This window comes from Spermophilus citellus (assembly GCF_964194105.1).
Source record: "Spermophilus citellus genome assembly, contig: SCAFFOLD_209, whole genome shotgun sequence".
Taxonomy (NCBI): domain Eukaryota; kingdom Metazoa; phylum Chordata; class Mammalia; order Rodentia; family Sciuridae; genus Spermophilus; species Spermophilus citellus.
The window spans coordinates 419,333-435,736 of record NW_027672990.1 but is presented as its reverse complement, the minus strand read 5'-3'; the positions used below and the strand labels follow the sequence as shown (position 1 = coordinate 435,736).

Here is a 16,404-nt window from a genome sequence, read left to right as displayed (position 1 = left end):
TCTTCTTTAGAAACAATTATTACGATATCCCCTGGGAAAAAGTGTCATGTGTCTTTTCCCTAACATCATGTATATTCTATGTCCTGTATGTCATTCCATTGCACATTGTTTCAGCAAAATGTCAACCAAGGAGACTACAGAATTCAATACATTCTGGGTCCTGCCCAAGAAATGTCACAGGGAGGCCTTAGGAAATTCATGCAATGAAGCTGAAACATTTTATTGATAACAATTATATGGAGACCAGGGGTATTGTAGCAGATGACCTCCTAGGTGTGTCTCATTTTTACCTTGATGAACATTGGGGCCAGGGATGGGGTGGGGAGTGAAGACTGGGGCTAAAAGTCAGTGCCCTTGGTGCAAGCAGGGACAGGGCCTGGAGGTTGTCATGGAGGGCACTGGGTTGGGAACCAGAGGAGCCTGGATTCCAATGTGGGCTCTTGTCACTTCCTAGCTGTGTGACTTGGAGCCCATTGCTTAATCTTGCCACACCAATTTTTCCTCTGTGAAATAGGGAGGATGGTAACACCCTCTTAGGGCAGTTGTGAGGATCCAAGGGGTGTCATTAAAGTTCTCAGCTGCAATGATTACTATTTTTACCATCAGGGCTGAGGCTGTGAGGTCCAGGGCCTGGGCAGGCGCATGCGCAAAAACACCAAGTGGGCCAAATGAGACCCAGGTGCTAGGTTGCCTAGCACCTGGGTTTTAATCCTTTGGGGTCAGGTGGTGGGTGGAGTGGATTCAGGGGCGGGGATATGGAGAGAAGTTCGCAAAAATGGCTAGTACCGACCCTCAGGCGCGGTGGGCGGTGTAAAGAGGAGGGGCCAAGCTAGTTCCAGGCTGGGTTTGCGCAGTGGTGAGGGCGGAGTAGTGAGGGGAGGACCAAAGTCTCGCGAGATCTCACTGCGTGGCCATAGCTGCGGTGGAGGAGGCAGCGTGAAAGGTGAGCGGTGGGCTGTGGACGGCGGTGGCGGCCATTGGCGCCTGAAGGGAGTGAAAGCAGCAGACAGCAGAGACCCAGTCCCTGGCGAGGGGAGCGGGGCGGGTGGATGGCCAGTTTTTCGGAGGCAGTCCTGCAGGGCTTGCGGCAGAAGCGGCGCCGCCTGGTCCGCGCCATCCCGACCCGTGCAGGGTGGGGCGGCTGGGCCTTGGGCCGGTTCCCCCTGGCCAGTCAGACCTCGCGCTCGCTGGGACCCAAGACCCGCCTCAGTCTCCCAGGGTGGCTGGGTTGGCACTGCTGGTCATGGCTGGTTCACTTTGCTGTATGCCAGGCACTTAACGTGTGCACTTCCAAGCTAGGGCTGCACAGAGAGGTGCAGCGCCTTGCGGAAAGTTGCACTGCTGGGATGTGGTGGGATGGGGCTTCCAATACCTGCACAGGCCTGTGCCCCTTCCTTGCCTCCAGTCCTTCTCCCAGCAGTTCTTGCAGCTGGTTTTCTGGGGTCCTGGTGGGGCTGCAGAGAGTGTGTCAGACCCACTCTGAAACTGGATGCAGCATGGTATGTGAGTTCATTGGGAAAGGCTTTTTTTTTTCAAGCCTTTTTTTCCAATTCCTGGAAGGTCTTCCACTCATAAATTGTCATTTGGTCCTGTGTGAGAGAGAAGAGGTGGGCATAGAGTGACCTTTATACACTAGGGGTGCGGTCACTAGCCCAAGGCCTGCCTCAGGCAAAAGAAAGTTTGATTCCCATTGAAGCCATTGATTCTAGCCTGGAACAGTTGGTTGACAACCACAGAAACAAGGCCCCTGTGTTTGGTGTTGAGCCTTTGTAGAGCCCACTTCACAACTGAGCAGTGAGGTTCCTAAATAAGAGAACCTACCTACACACATAAGTGAAAGTGGGTATGATACTTTCACTTACATGTAAAAGAGAAATAAAGGGATAACAATGTATGATGTGCAGTGCTGTCTCACTTATAACCAGAACTTTCAGCTGTGGTGGAAGACCGCATGCTTTCGAGTGCTTGCACCTGCTGCTAATGAAGAAGTTTGAGTTAGTTAAAAAAAAAGTATTAGGCTCTAGCTCAAACAAGGAAATCAAAGAGGGAAATGGAGATGGAAACTAGGGAGAAAACACTTAGTGTTGGGATAACCTTATTTAAGCTAATAAAAAGGAAAGGCTAGATTGAAGTAGGGATGACATGTCAAGGTCAATTACAGGCTGTCATACTATGGCCCTTCCTTGGATTCCTTTTCCCACTATATCACAGCACATCCTTTGTGTCTTGTGCTTTGAGGTACTGCTACTTGAAGGAACAGAACGAGTTCCTTCTCTTGCTAGTAATAACAGTAAACTATTAACAAGACTGAAACTTTTGGATTCATCAAGGTGAGATTTATCTGCTATCTCATACTGTTAGCATATATACTAGTCTATGTATACTCGTTACAATTTTAAATTTATGTTGAGTTAATGTGTAGTGTGAAGAAATGAGCACTAATTTTCAGAGTTTCCTTATTCTGCTGAAGCATCCCTTACTACTTTGTCTTACATAATTAGAAGCAAGCTGTGGGGTTTCCTATAACAGCTTTAAATATTATGTCTTAAAGAAATGCTCATTTAAAGTGGGCTTGATTAAACCATTTTAAGATCAAAATTCTTGTGACCAGGATGAATCTTGATGATACAGATCCATCCCACCCAAGCATTGTGTGAATCCTAGATCCTGGCCCCCAAACACTAAATGCCCCAGGGTGTCCCACGAACTCTTTGATAACTAAATTTTTTTAAAGGATATTTTTGCCTCTTTGAGAATACTATTAAGAGCATATCCATTATCTACTTAATTTTAACAAGAAAGGGGTGACAAACAACTTTTTTTCTGGGAAAATTGTTTTTTTTCTGAAGTGCCTGATATATAAGAAAGACATGGTCTTGGTTAGTGACACTTTTGTCAATTATTCTAGAATCTTGGGAGAGAAGGTTATTTTCTGTCATAAAATTTTGTCTGTTGTTGATGGGAATTCACATTAGAAATGTTGACAACTAAACACTAGAATCATTTTAGCAGTTTGATGTGAGAAAAGAGTTGGAAAGTGACAACAGTGTGTACTATAGCAGGTCTTAGTTGAGTAGAATATACATTCATGACATCACTTAGGGGCTGGGTTACTTACAGGGATTGGATTGAACCCATAGGTGCTCTACCACTGAGTTATAGCCATTTTTCCCTTCTTGAAATGAAATCTTCTGAAGCTGTTGAAGCAGTCTAAAACTTGGGATCCTCCTGTTTCAGCCTCCCAAATTGTTGGGAATACAAGCAAGATGCTTCATGCCCAGCTGTAATCACTTTTAAAATAACCCTTTCTACTCACTGGTGTTCACATCAGCAAATTTGAAAATGTAGATAGATGTACATATACCAGTCTTCGTGGTATGACACATTACAAATTATCTTTTCATTTGAAACACTAGCTATGACATAGAAAAATTAAAATAAAGTTCAGCTTAAACTAGCTACAGTGTAACAAAAATTTCATCAACTTGTTTAACTCTAAAAAGGATATTTATTTTGATTTTTAAAAATTCTTGTAAGGTGTATGTTGCTTATTACAATTGAAAGGTGTTGTGAAAACAAACATGTAAGTAAAGACTTCTTGGAAGAGGATATATTTTCAATTGTCTAGAGATGTATTGAATCTCTTTGACCTGAGAAGTCAGCCAAGTTGAAAATAATTAATTTTTATTTTTTTGAGCAAGTAAAATGTTCCATAGTAAAAGAGGTCTGTACTGTTAAAAAATACTGTTAAAAAATCATTACTTTTTTTCATATTCACATGTTCCTAAGTAAACTAAATAAATAATGAATTACAAAGATATTGAAAATGTTCCAGTTTCTAAGCATAGAGGATATGTTTTCAGTGGACAAAACATGCATGCCTTTATGTTGTTTTCCATTTGAGAGACATAAGAGTTAGCTAGAAGGAAAACAAATACTTTACCATACAATTCTGTGGTTTATAATTAAGACATTTCATTAATATTTAAGATGCACATCTGAGATAGATGGAATTTTAAAATTGGCATGTCGTAACCACATGGCATTTTTTCTAGTGAGTGGTACATATAATAAGAATGTTCTAAATGTCTTAAAGGTGATGGCATCTCAGAGGCAATGAAATAGAAAATATATAAAAATGTTAGGACATTGGTTAATATTTAGCACCAAAAACTATTCAAGGGTGACTTGCAAAAAGAAGATACACAATTCTTTATCCTGTTTTTTTTTTTTTGGGGGGGGGAGGGCGTGAGTACCAGGAATTGAACTCAGGGGAACAGAGCCACATCCTCAGCCGCATTTTATATTTTATTTAGAGACAGGGTCTCACTGAGTTGCTTAGTGCCTCACTAATGCTGAGGCTGGCTTTGAATTTGAGATCCTCTTGTCTCAGCCTCCAGAGCTGCTGGGATTATAGTCATGTGCCACTACATTTAACTTCTAAATCCTTCTGTCTAAACTAGAATTCTTTATTCAGAAGATTCCTATAGAGATCTTTCTCCTCATGTAAAACAAATGGAAGGCCAGTGTTCATATACATGAGTACATTTTTTTTTTTAAAGGATTTGAGGGAAACAAACTTCTTGGTTCTTTTTCATGGAGAGCACATGGCGGGCAGTTAATGCATTTGAGGTTAATTTGTTCAGAAAACATGAACAGAATTTATGAAATATGGATTATTTTTGTTTCTTTCTCCTAGTTTTGAAAGCTTGTAGGTCCACTCATACTTTTTTTCAAGACATCCTTAAGTTGAATTTTGATGATTCATAGTTGTTATTGTTTTATAATAATGTATTTGATAGCATTTATTCTCTGTGTACACAGCTTATGTGGGAAAGTAGCTCCATGATATATCTTGGCTAGGAAGCCTGTGAAAGGACTTTTTCCATTTGATACTGAGGACAGGTTTCATAGGAAACTCAACCATATGAAGGTTACATACCGTTTTCCCCCAGGAGGACTTCAGCTTTGCTTATCCAAGTGTGGTCCTAGGTCCTGGAGCTTGTTTGAAATGCAGACTGGTGCTGTTGTGAATCTGTGGGAAGCAGGAGACAACATAGGTGACTCTCAGACTTGAGGGTATTACCAGGATTGCTGGACTAGTACAAAGTTTCTGATGCAGTAGTCTGGGTCAGAGCCTGAGAATTTTAATTTTAACAAGTTATCACATGATGCTCATGCTGTTGGTACTGGGGCCATATATGGAGAACCATTATACTAGAGTGTCCTCATTGTACATTTCTCTCTTCTTTCCTAATTTCTTACTCCTTCAAATAGCTTTTTAAAAACAGATTATCATATTCTTTAAATTCATTGAAGGGGGAAAAAGCATATGTTTTTGCAATGACCACATGAAGATTGATTTTCAGCATCTAATTTCAGAGCAAAAATCTATTTAAAGCTTGTTTTTAAATCTTATCTATAGGTGTCTCTTTCTCTTCTTTTTATAAGTATTCTTTTTAATGTTTAAAAAACTTTTTAATGTAGATAACATGTTCTTATGGTTCAAAAGTTAAAATGACACAGGCATGCTTGGGAAAATCTGATTTCCAATGGCTTTGGCGCCCCCTTCACCCCTCTTTCTTAGATAACCTCCTTCCTCCTTTAATTTTTTCCCATAGATGTCAATTGTTTCCTTTTATAGTTGGAGAAATGCCAGTGTACTATATTCTTTTTATATAAACTGTAGCATAATATGTAACTAATTTTGTCCTGTGGCTTTTTCTTTATATGCTCTTGAGATCTTTTTCTGTTAGTATTTATTTAGAAAGAATATAATCTTTGTTTATAGAAAACACTTTTTAAAAAAAAACAGCTGTGTTTAAACAGCATCTATTAAGTGCTTTGTTTACTTAACCAGCGCCCCTTGTGGGTATTTGGGTCTTCTCTAGGTTTATTACAGACCATACTGGGGTGAAACAGCTTGTATACATATCATTTTACATGTGCAGGTACATCAGTGGGATACATTCCTAGAAGTGGGATCGCTGTGCCAGTGGGCAGGGCATTTATGATTTTGTTAAATACTTCCTTTCTTAAGAGTTGCACCATTTTAAACTTCCAAAAGTACAGTTGCTCCTCCTTATCCATGGAGGATTGGTTTGAGCACCCCTTTGTGGATACTGAAATTCAAGGATGCTTGAGTCTATTATATAAAAAGCATAATATTTTTTATAACCTATGCACATCTGCCGCATACTTTTAAATCATTTTAAGATTGCTTACAAGACCTAATACAATATTAATGCCATGTAAATACTTGTTACATTGTATTGTTTAAGGATTAATGACAAGGAAAAAAGTTGGTATGTGTTCTGTATGACAATTTTTTAAAAAATATTTTCACCTGTGATTGTTGAATCCAGTCTGAATACCGCAGAAACAAGAGGGCAGATTGCAGTGTATGAGAGAGTTCCTGTTTTTCTGAGGCCTTTCCAATGTACTGTGTCTTTACAACCCTTGAATTTGTTAACAGTTTGAAGTATGAGAATTATCAATACAGAGTCGTTTTAATGTACATTACTATTATTATTAATGAGGCTGAACTTCTATGCTTAAAAACTAGTTGTATTTCTTTTCCTGTAAACTCTGTTCATGTGTTTTTTTCACATTTTTGTTTTGAATTGCGTTTTCCCCCTATCAATTTCTAGAAATTTATAAATTATAGATATTAGTCCTGTGTGATATAAATTGTAGTTTTTCCCCAAATATTCACTTATTATTTTATTTACCTTCACATATTTTGATATACAGAAGTCTTACATTTTTTCTTTGAATTTTATTGTTTATATTACTCATTATGGTATCTTGATTTTTAAAAAATTGTTCTTTATTTCTATGTGGTGCTGAGAATTGAACCCAGTGCCTCACAAGTGCTAGGCAAGCGCTTTACCACTGGGCTACAGCCCCAGCATAGGTATATGGATTTTAAGTCACTCTAAGGCCTCCAAGAGTTTTAGAATTTGCCCATGGTTTCTTTTAGTACATTTATGGTATCACTTTTACATTTAAATGTTCAAACTAGGATTTATTCTGGTGTTCAGAATGATGCATAGGTTCAACTTTATCTTTTTCTGTGTGCCTGTTATTTTCAGCTGTTGATTTCAGAACCCTTCTTTGAATATTCTTTGGTATTGTTAACTTTTGGATGTATTAGGGTGTCTCTGGGGTTTGTATTCTATCAGTATTTTTCTTCATATACCAGCATTACATTATTGGTTTTGTAAAAGTTTTAACATCTTTTAAAACTAGTTTCCCCTTGTTGCTTTTTATATTCCTAGGAATTCTTGCTTGCTAACTTTTCCATAAATACTTTTGATGTATTTTGTCTAGTGCCAGAAAAACAAAAATCTAAACGAAATAAACATCAGATTAAATGTATACATTTAAAATCTATTTAATTTCTCCAAACTTTTTTTTCCTTTTTTTCAGGTTCTTAATAAAGGTGCTAAGAAAGAATGTAAGACAGGAAAATAATTAAATATTTTCACTGTAATGTTTTATGATTTTACATTTTAAAAAATTCTTTAATTGTTATTATTTTTTATTCTGCTTCCTTAAGTTGTAAATGGGATATTGTTTTAGGAGTGTTTGAGTTCATAGAACCTGTGGGTGGTAAGGTGGATGCCAATAATATGGGCTGTCTGAATGATGATGTTTGTCTTTCCCTATCTCTTTGACTCTAATATTTTAATTTCTATTATCTTGTCATTTTAAAGTGTGGGTCTGAGAAGGAGATCCTGTATGACATCTACTTGCAACATTCAATGAATTCTTTCCTCTTAAATAGGAAGCTGAAAAGGATTGAAGTAATTTTGGTGATATAGAGGCACTTGTTTATCTTAAAAGTTTGTTGTGATTTTTTATTATAATAATTAGAAAAATTTCTACCCATAAAAACAACATAATGACAAAAGTAAGCCCTCAATTTTTGCACAAAGAAATGGCCACCATTAGCTCACTTTTGGAAACTTATTGATGGATATGAAAGTATATAGAAGACTTCAAATAAACAGCAGTTTCTCTCTATATGAAGCTATGTGGTCATTTTTAATGAGTTTTATATATCTCTATTTGTGAGTTGAAACTGATGTGCATAATCATGGGTGATCATTTTACTGGCTGCGTAGTTTTTTTTTAATTTTTTTTTATTCATCAGTAGATCTTTATTTATATATTCGGTGCTGAGAATCAAACCCTATTCTTCACAGGTGCCAGGCAAGTGCTTTACCACTGAGCTACAACCCCAGCCCTTGCTTCCTAGTTTTCCATCATTTAGAGGCATCATACTTTATCTGTCTACTCCTTTGATAACCATTTAGATTGTTATTTGTTTTTCTTTCTTGTGAATAATTGTATGTTGATGATAGTATACTTATTCATTTATCTTCTTAGAGGCATAACTGTCAGGTCAAACATTATATATATTAAATATGATAAATATGACTAAGCTGTTATCTGTAAAATGTCCATGAGAATCTTCAATGTCCATGAGAATCTTATTTTCAAAACCCTTCCTCACACCAAGTTTTGTTAATCTTTTTAATCTTTGCTAATCCAATAGGTAAGAAAAAGTACATTTTTGAGATAACATGTTTTTAATTGGTACTGGGGATCTAACCCAGGGGCACTTCACCAGTAAATTAGATCCCCAGGACATTTTATTTTATTTTATTTTATTTAATTTATTTATTTATTTATTTATTTTGAGACAGGGCCTTGCTAAGTTTCTGAGGCTGTTCTTCAACTTGTGATCCTCCTGCCTTAGTTTCTTGAGGTTCTTGTATAACAGGTGTGTTCCACTGTACTCAAGTATTGAAGGAAACCTTGTGTTACTTAAAGATTTCTTTCATTCTGTATTTTTATTAACAGAGAATTCTCTCCTTAAGACCATACTTGTGATTCTTATGTGTCAGATATTCTTAGGCTTAAATGTGATTAAAATATTTAAATATATTGAGTTGTTTGTATGTCGTTTGCCTGGATTTTAACTCATTATTAATATTTGAAAACTTCAGGTTTGGGGATGTGGCTCAAGTGGAAGTGTGCTAGCCTGGCATGTATGAGGCACTGGATTCAATTCTCAGCACCACATAAAAATAAAATAAAGATATTGTGTCCACCTAAAAAGTAAATATTAAAAAAATTGAAAACTTGATCAACCAAATATAATTGTTTTGAATACAAAATGTTTTCCTCTGCAAAGAGCAGTACTTTTGTGTTTCATTCACCTGAAGGGAAGTCTAAAGTAACTTTCAAAATAAATTTCTTAACAATTTTCAAACATGGATACAAGTGGTTGAATAGCATACAGAATATTCTTTCCATAATTGGTTGATAATATAGTGTTTTAGAGTCATGTAAACTATGTGATTGTGTGTTCATCTGTAAACCTATGTGTATTTCTTTTGTCCAAAAGATTTTATCACTTCCTGATGTAAATATGATTTTTAATTTTATGTTTGCTTTAGATTTTATTTCAATCAAATAAGAGTTACATATAAGGATGGCCTCACATGAAGCAGATTCACAGCTTTGTCATTGACCTACTATTTATTCTTTGGCTTAATAAGACAACATTAAACTGTCTTCTATATATAAAGTACCTCTAGATTGCCTTTCCTGAGGGGGCTTTTTTTTCACTTCAATTAACATTGTCTACAGAATACCCCAAGGTTGGGACCATATGGTCCAACTGGTGATTTATTCACCAGTTTTTATTCAGCACTGAATACCTACCTACCTGGTGGGCATCCACAGACATCCAAATCATTATTTACTTATTTGTTTACTTTTTTGGTACTGGGGATTGAATCTAGGGGCAGTTTACCACTGAAAAACATCTCCAGCCCTTTTGTTTATTTATTTATTTTTAATTTTGATAGGGTCTTGCTAAGTTGCTTAGGGTCTCACTAAGTTCCTAAGGCTGGCCATGAACTTAGGATCCTCCTGCCCCAGCCTCAATCTCCCAATGGTTGATGCATATTCATTATTAGGTTAAAGATGTGAAAATGAATACCCATACATTTTAATTTAGAGAGGACTAACATAGTTTCATTTAATTTAGATGTGCATAACTGTATGGCACTTGCTACTATTTCATTTGATGGTACTTTGTTTCAAAATTTGATTTGGACTATATTCTAGTTAATTTTTAGAATCACATAAGCCATGTAGTTTGAATCTTTTTTTTTTTTTCTTTATGGGCAGAGTAAGTATTTAAACTAGGTATGCTGCTGGATATTGTTTAAGATCTGTTTATGTTTACCAGTATAGACATCACAATATTTTTTACAATATCTTTTTTTTTGAAAATAAGGATAAAGTAAATGCCCCCAAAATAAAATAAATATAATTGTATGGTTCACATTTTTAAAAATAAAAGCAGATATTTAGATTGCCAGACTATGTAGAATGAATAAGTTGTTGTCTGGCACCTGTCCATGAACGTTTCCTGACTCCTAAACCAGTTTTTCACAGCCAAAGTAAGCAGAGAGATGGAAAAATGAATGATATAATAGATTTAAGCAGTGTTTTAGTCTGTATTTTATATAGTTTATTTCTATTGGAATACAGGGTTCTAAAGAATAAATGTAACTAGTTTTAATTAGTATTTTTGCAGAAGTAATTTGCATGTGAAAATTTTAAAATCAAATAATCCTATAGAAATTTTTATTTGCACTTTAATTTGCCTAGGAATTGTTTCTTTTTTTAATATTCATTTTTTAGTTGTAGTTGGACACAATACCTTTATTTTATTGATTTATATGTGATGCTGAGTATTGAACCCATGGCCCTGCATGTGCCAGGCAAGTACTCTCCAGGTAGAGCCACAGCCCTAGCCCCTAGCAATTGTTTCTTAATACATAGTCCAAAATTAAGTCAAGGCAGACTTGGAATTTTTGAGTCTTCATTATTGGGCCAAATTAATGAGGTTTTCCTGAACTTTTCCTTCTGGGATCTTATTGTGGCTAAGGATGTAATCTTATTTGTTTTCTAAAACATTGAAGTTCAATTTTTTTAATCTCTTTTCTGTGGCAGTACAGGAATTTGTTTATATCAGTGCCTTTTATTTTACTGATGATTTCATTTCTTTAATTGTGTGCCCTAAAGCCTACTAAAAATATTCCTGGAAAATGAGGGATTAAATAGAAATTGTAACTAAAATGAAGGCTTTATCCTTTATTTCTCCTGTTAGCTGCATTTGTTACAATTTTTATACTATATTTAAATAGATATTAAGACTTTATTACAGGAATGGGATTATGGCTCAGTGGTAGAGTGCCTGCATGGCATGTTGAGGCACTGGTTTGATCCTCAGCATAACAATCAACCAAACAACCAATCAATCAATCTATTATGTCCATCTACAACTACCAAAAAAAGACTTTATTACATATTACATGGGTTGGATTTTGTGCATTTGAAACAGTTTCCTCCTATATTAGGCATAAAGCTTAGTTTAGACTGGCATAGTAAGTGATCATTTGATTGGAAAGTTGGGTAGACAGAGAAGTTCAGTCTTCCTGTGCAGAATTTGAAACTTTGTACTCTTTGCGATGAAACAGCTTTGCAATCAGGGTGGTAGTACTGAGCTGCAGTGGAAGGAGAGATGCCAAGTTCTGGTGTACAGTGTAGATGAGAGCTGCTCAGCTTTTCCTTCTGTAGACTCTGCAACTGACCTGATCTCCCCAAGGGGCACTGTTAACTCACAGTCTTCTGAGTGGAATTTTAGAAAGGGGAGGAAATAACAGTAGCTTTGGGGCACAAGGTCCATAATGAGCTCAGAGCTTAGTGAAACTCCCAAAGTTCTTAACATCCCATCCTCTTGAGAAATTTCCTCTCCTAACCCTGAAAGTTTGTTCCAGTGTGTGACATAATGCAAATTTGTGTGGAGCCAGGCAGAGCAAGTCTATTACTACAGAGTCTGGATGCTGTCTTTTAATGGACATCCAGCATGGGAATATGGCTGAAAACCACTATCCCCCTCCCCACACCTTATCTATAGCAGTGCAATTGGAATTTCACACAAGCTTTTCCTTCTTTGGTTTGTTTAGAGAGGACACTTAGGTGCAGGTGGTGTTTGTGTATGTTAAACCCCCTGTGTTTTGTTTTAGATATATTTCAGTCTGTTCTAATATAACAAATATTTTTAGTCTGAACATTCTAGCAGCCATCACTCAAACATTAATTGCTGTCAATGAGAAAGGATATCTTCCAACATTTTTTCATGGTGATTAAACCATCCCACTTCTTTTTTCTTTTACTTTAATAACAGATTACTGACACTTGGAAATTATAATCATATTGGCTCAATCTTTATGGAAAGATTACCAATTATTGCACAGCAAAATAGGCATTTCTGTCTAATAGAGTGTTTCTTTCCATGTCTTTCTCTCAGTTCAGTGCTTTTAAATACATTTTAGGTGAATGAATACATTGTGTCATGCTGTGATTTAATATTTTTAAAGACTTTATTGATAAATTTTTAAAAAACTTATGTGGGAGGGGAATGAAGGAGGAAGATTATTCATTCAATGTGAAATCTTCATAGATCTTTAGATGTTTACAAGGTAGAAGGATGGCCAATGTTAATTACCCCTACTCTGGTACAAGTTTTGAAATGAGTATTTGCTGTGAAGAGTTGTGAACAGCAAGGATTCTTGTGCTGGGCTGTGGATTGAGCATTGCACTGTGCTCTTTGTGTGCATTACTTCATTTTGTTCTCAAAACAACAAGGACTCAGTAAAATTGTAAAATTTTTCCTTAGGCATGTAGCTAGCAGGTTTAAGAAAAAAGAAAAACAAACACTTGAATTCAGATCTCTCTATCCCTAAGTTCTAGTGCTTTCTTATGCATACAGAGAAGAGTATTGGTTAGAATCTTAGAAAGTTGTATGCAACTTCATAGGCTGCAACAGGATGATGGATAGTATAAGGCCAGCTTCAGGAACTTGGTGAGACCCTGTATTAAAATAAAAATGTGTGGGGATGTTACCCAGTGGTAGTACATCCATGTGTGCTTCAATCCTAGGTTCCACACACACAAACACACACACACAAAAAAAAAAAAAGAAGAAAAATGTTGTTAGACTCTTTCCATTGTTGTATTCTAGATAATGGAAATGTTGAAAAGACTGACAATAACTCTATTCTCTCACCACCCCTGCCCTCATTCATACTATCCTTTTTATTTTTAATGTTCCTCAGCATCAACTAATAAAATCTAGGAGCATGCCACGGTGTCTGGCTCAATGTGTTCAATACAACATAGGCTAGTTTAATTTAGCAGCACTCTGAAATGAAAGGTTCATGCTGCCAAGTACAAGCAGACCTTCTGTGGGATGTTAATTTGATTATAGGAGAGAGAATGCTTGTCTTTCATTGCTATGTGCTAATAAAGAAGCTGGCAGATTTTCTTATGAGTATAAAGGATTTTGACTTGTTTATATCCGTGTAATTGATAAGAAGTGGGTAGTCCTAATAAACATTTTTTTTTGTAGTCTTTGGTTAGTTTCATTCTGTAACCTGCCAGCTAATTGTGACTTGCATGTTCTTTTGTTCTTTGCTCTTTTTACTTTGGATCTGGTTTTATGGTTGGTTTTAAGAGGGATTTATTGGTAGGAACATAGATTATTTCCCCATTTGAACAGATTGTATGTTTTTATGACAGATTATTCTGTGACTGGCAGAGTGATTCAACAAGAGCCTCTTGCAGAGGTGTTACTATATGACTTTGTGCAGCCATTTAAAAAAATAACCACTTTATTTATAAATAATTCACATTACCATCAAGGTCACTCCTTAAAAATGCAATTCACTGAGTTTTAGTATACTCACATAGTTGTGTGCCTATCCTGCTGTCAAATTCTGAAACGCTTTTGTCACCTCCAAAAAAGATCCATACCCTTTAGTCATCACTCTGCACTCACTCTTGCTCCATGTAGCAATGAATCTCCTTTCTCTCTTTGTGGATTTACTTGTTCTGGACATGTTATATAAATGTAATCATTCAGCCCTTTGTGTCTGGCTTCTTAGCCTGTTTTTGAGGTAGCACATAACAGAACTTTATTCCTTTTTTATTGCTAAATAGTGTTCTATTATATGGATACACTGCAGTTTGTTTATCCATTTATCAGTTGATTTATATTTGGGTGACTTGTACTTTGTGGTTCTTATGATCATGTGAATATTTGTGTTTTTTAGTTGACTTATGTTTTCTTTTGGGTAGATACTTAGAAGTGAAATTTATTGGCCATAAGTAAATCTGCCAGACTGTTTTATACAGTGACTCTATCATTTTGCATTCCCATCACCAATGTTTGAAGATTCCATTTCTCCATATCCTTGCCAACACTTTGCCATGGTATTTTTCCATAGTAATCATCCTAATGGGTATGAAGTGGCATCTCATTGTGGTTTTAATTTGGATTTCCCTCATAACTAATGATATTGAACTTTTTCATGTGCATGTTAGCCATTGTTTATCTTTGTTAGACAAATGCCTATTCAGATCCTTTGCCAATTTTAAAATTGAGCTGTTCTTTACTTGATCAGTTGTAATAGTTCTTACGTATTCTGGATATACACAAATGTACTCTTATCAGATATAGTGTTTTTACTTCTTATGAAGAATGTATATTTTTTATTGGAGTCTAATTTACCAATTTTTTGTCTCCTTATGCAGTTTCTCTAAAATTTTCTATAAGTTAAAAAAAAACACAACATACCATATTTCTCAATGTTCCATTAATATTTTTTAAGAGAGAGAGAGAGAGAGAGAGAGAGAGGGAGAGGTAGGGAGGAGAGGAGAGGAGAGAGAATTTTAATATATATTTTTTAGTTTTCGGTGAATACAACATCTTTGTTGAATATGGTGCTGAGGATCGAACCTGGGCTGCACGCATGCCAGACAAGTGCGCTACTGCTTGGGCCACATCCCCAGCCCCCATCAAATTTTTTTTCTACAGAAATAATTGTCATTTAGTTAACTACACATGGGTTAGAGATATTAAAAAATATTTTGTGTTTTCAAATATTTTTATCAAATTTAATTGGAGAAGCCTAAGTTTTCAAACCTGATATCTAGTGCCCTTTTTTTAAAATCAGAAAATATCTTTGAGTGTTCTGCTTAGCTCAGAATGCACATGTTATTCTGTAGACATTTATAGGTGTCTAATGTATTTTGAGGACTTGACTGGGTTTGGAGATCCAGGGATGCTGGGAACATGGTCCTGTCCTTAAGGAACAAGAGATCATGTACCAGGCTACTGATTTCTATAGAGGGTAGTGGCACCAGTGGAGGAGGAGGGGCACTGTCTGGGTGAGAAAGCCTCACAGGGAGTCAGTGCTGGTGCTCTGTCTGCAGAGATGCATGGGTGATCAGAACCTTTTGTTATAATCTGTGATTCTTCCTTTCATACACTTGCTGCTGTGTGTGTTGTGTACATTGGCACCAGTTATTTGTAACAGCATTATTTATGGATATTAATGTAATGATATGTAGACATCATTGTGATGACTTTGATACCTAGAAGTAAGCCTGAAGAAAGCCACTTTTCTTGGATTTCTTCAGGATTTCAAGAATGGGGACTTCCTATTTACTAATTAATTCAGTGCGGTGTGTTCATGTATCTGAGTTCCAGCCCAAACCCAAGCAGTTCTGGGTAGTCAGAGCTACAATGTGAATCAAGGAGGAAAAGCTGTTTGGCTGGAGGGAAGATTGTGAATAGAGGGTGGGGTGAGTCCTGTTAAGGAATTTAGATCTATCTTTAATAATGGAGAGCTATTGATGAGTTTTGGTGTGTGTGTGGAACATGGTTTTTCCTGTTATTGTAGCACAGATGCTGGTTGTGAGGACTAGAAATAAGAGAATTGTGGGGCCGTTGGACTAGTCCAGATAAGAGCCAATGAGGACCTGAGCTAGGGTACTGATGGTAGAGATGGATACACAGACTGGAAAATTTTAGAAGGTGCAAGTCTGGATGCTTGGCTGCAGTCAACCATCATAAGTTCAAAGGAGGCTTACTAAAGAAGGAAGACTTTTGAATAAGGTTTCAAAGGAATGAAATGCCACAGAAGTCAGCATGATTTTAGGACCTTGGGGTTAAAATTGACAGAGCAAGGGCCATCCTCAGGCTCTTCCACAAGAGGGAGGAAAGAGGGTCTCTTACCAGCTGTGCTTTTTGAAATCCCAAGAGCATTCTTTTTTTTTTAACTTATATTATTTTTTTTAGTTGTTGATGAACTTTATTTATTCTTATGTGGTTCTGAGAATCAAACCTGGTGCTTCACACATGCTACACAAGTGTTCTACCACTGAGCCACAACCCCAGCCCCCAAGATCACTCTTAGGCTTGGGACTTTTGCCCCCTGCTCAGGCAGAAGTTTTGCTGGGAGCTCCCTG

At 36.6% G+C, this 16,404-nt stretch overlaps 1 protein-coding gene across 1 annotated transcript in view; it reads left to right on the top strand.

Moving 5' to 3' along the window:
* LOC308640288 (uncharacterized protein) overlaps positions 1-16,404 on the top strand; it is a gene marked incomplete at its 5' end in the record, with an annotated part of 129,767 nt that overhangs the window by 65,089 nt on the left and 48,274 nt on the right. Inside the window, one exon of the mRNA XM_081312244.1 lies at positions 797-943. Coding sequence (XP_081168370.1) covers positions 797-943 — 147 coding nt within the window. The remainder of the gene's footprint in view (positions 1-796; positions 944-16,404) is intronic.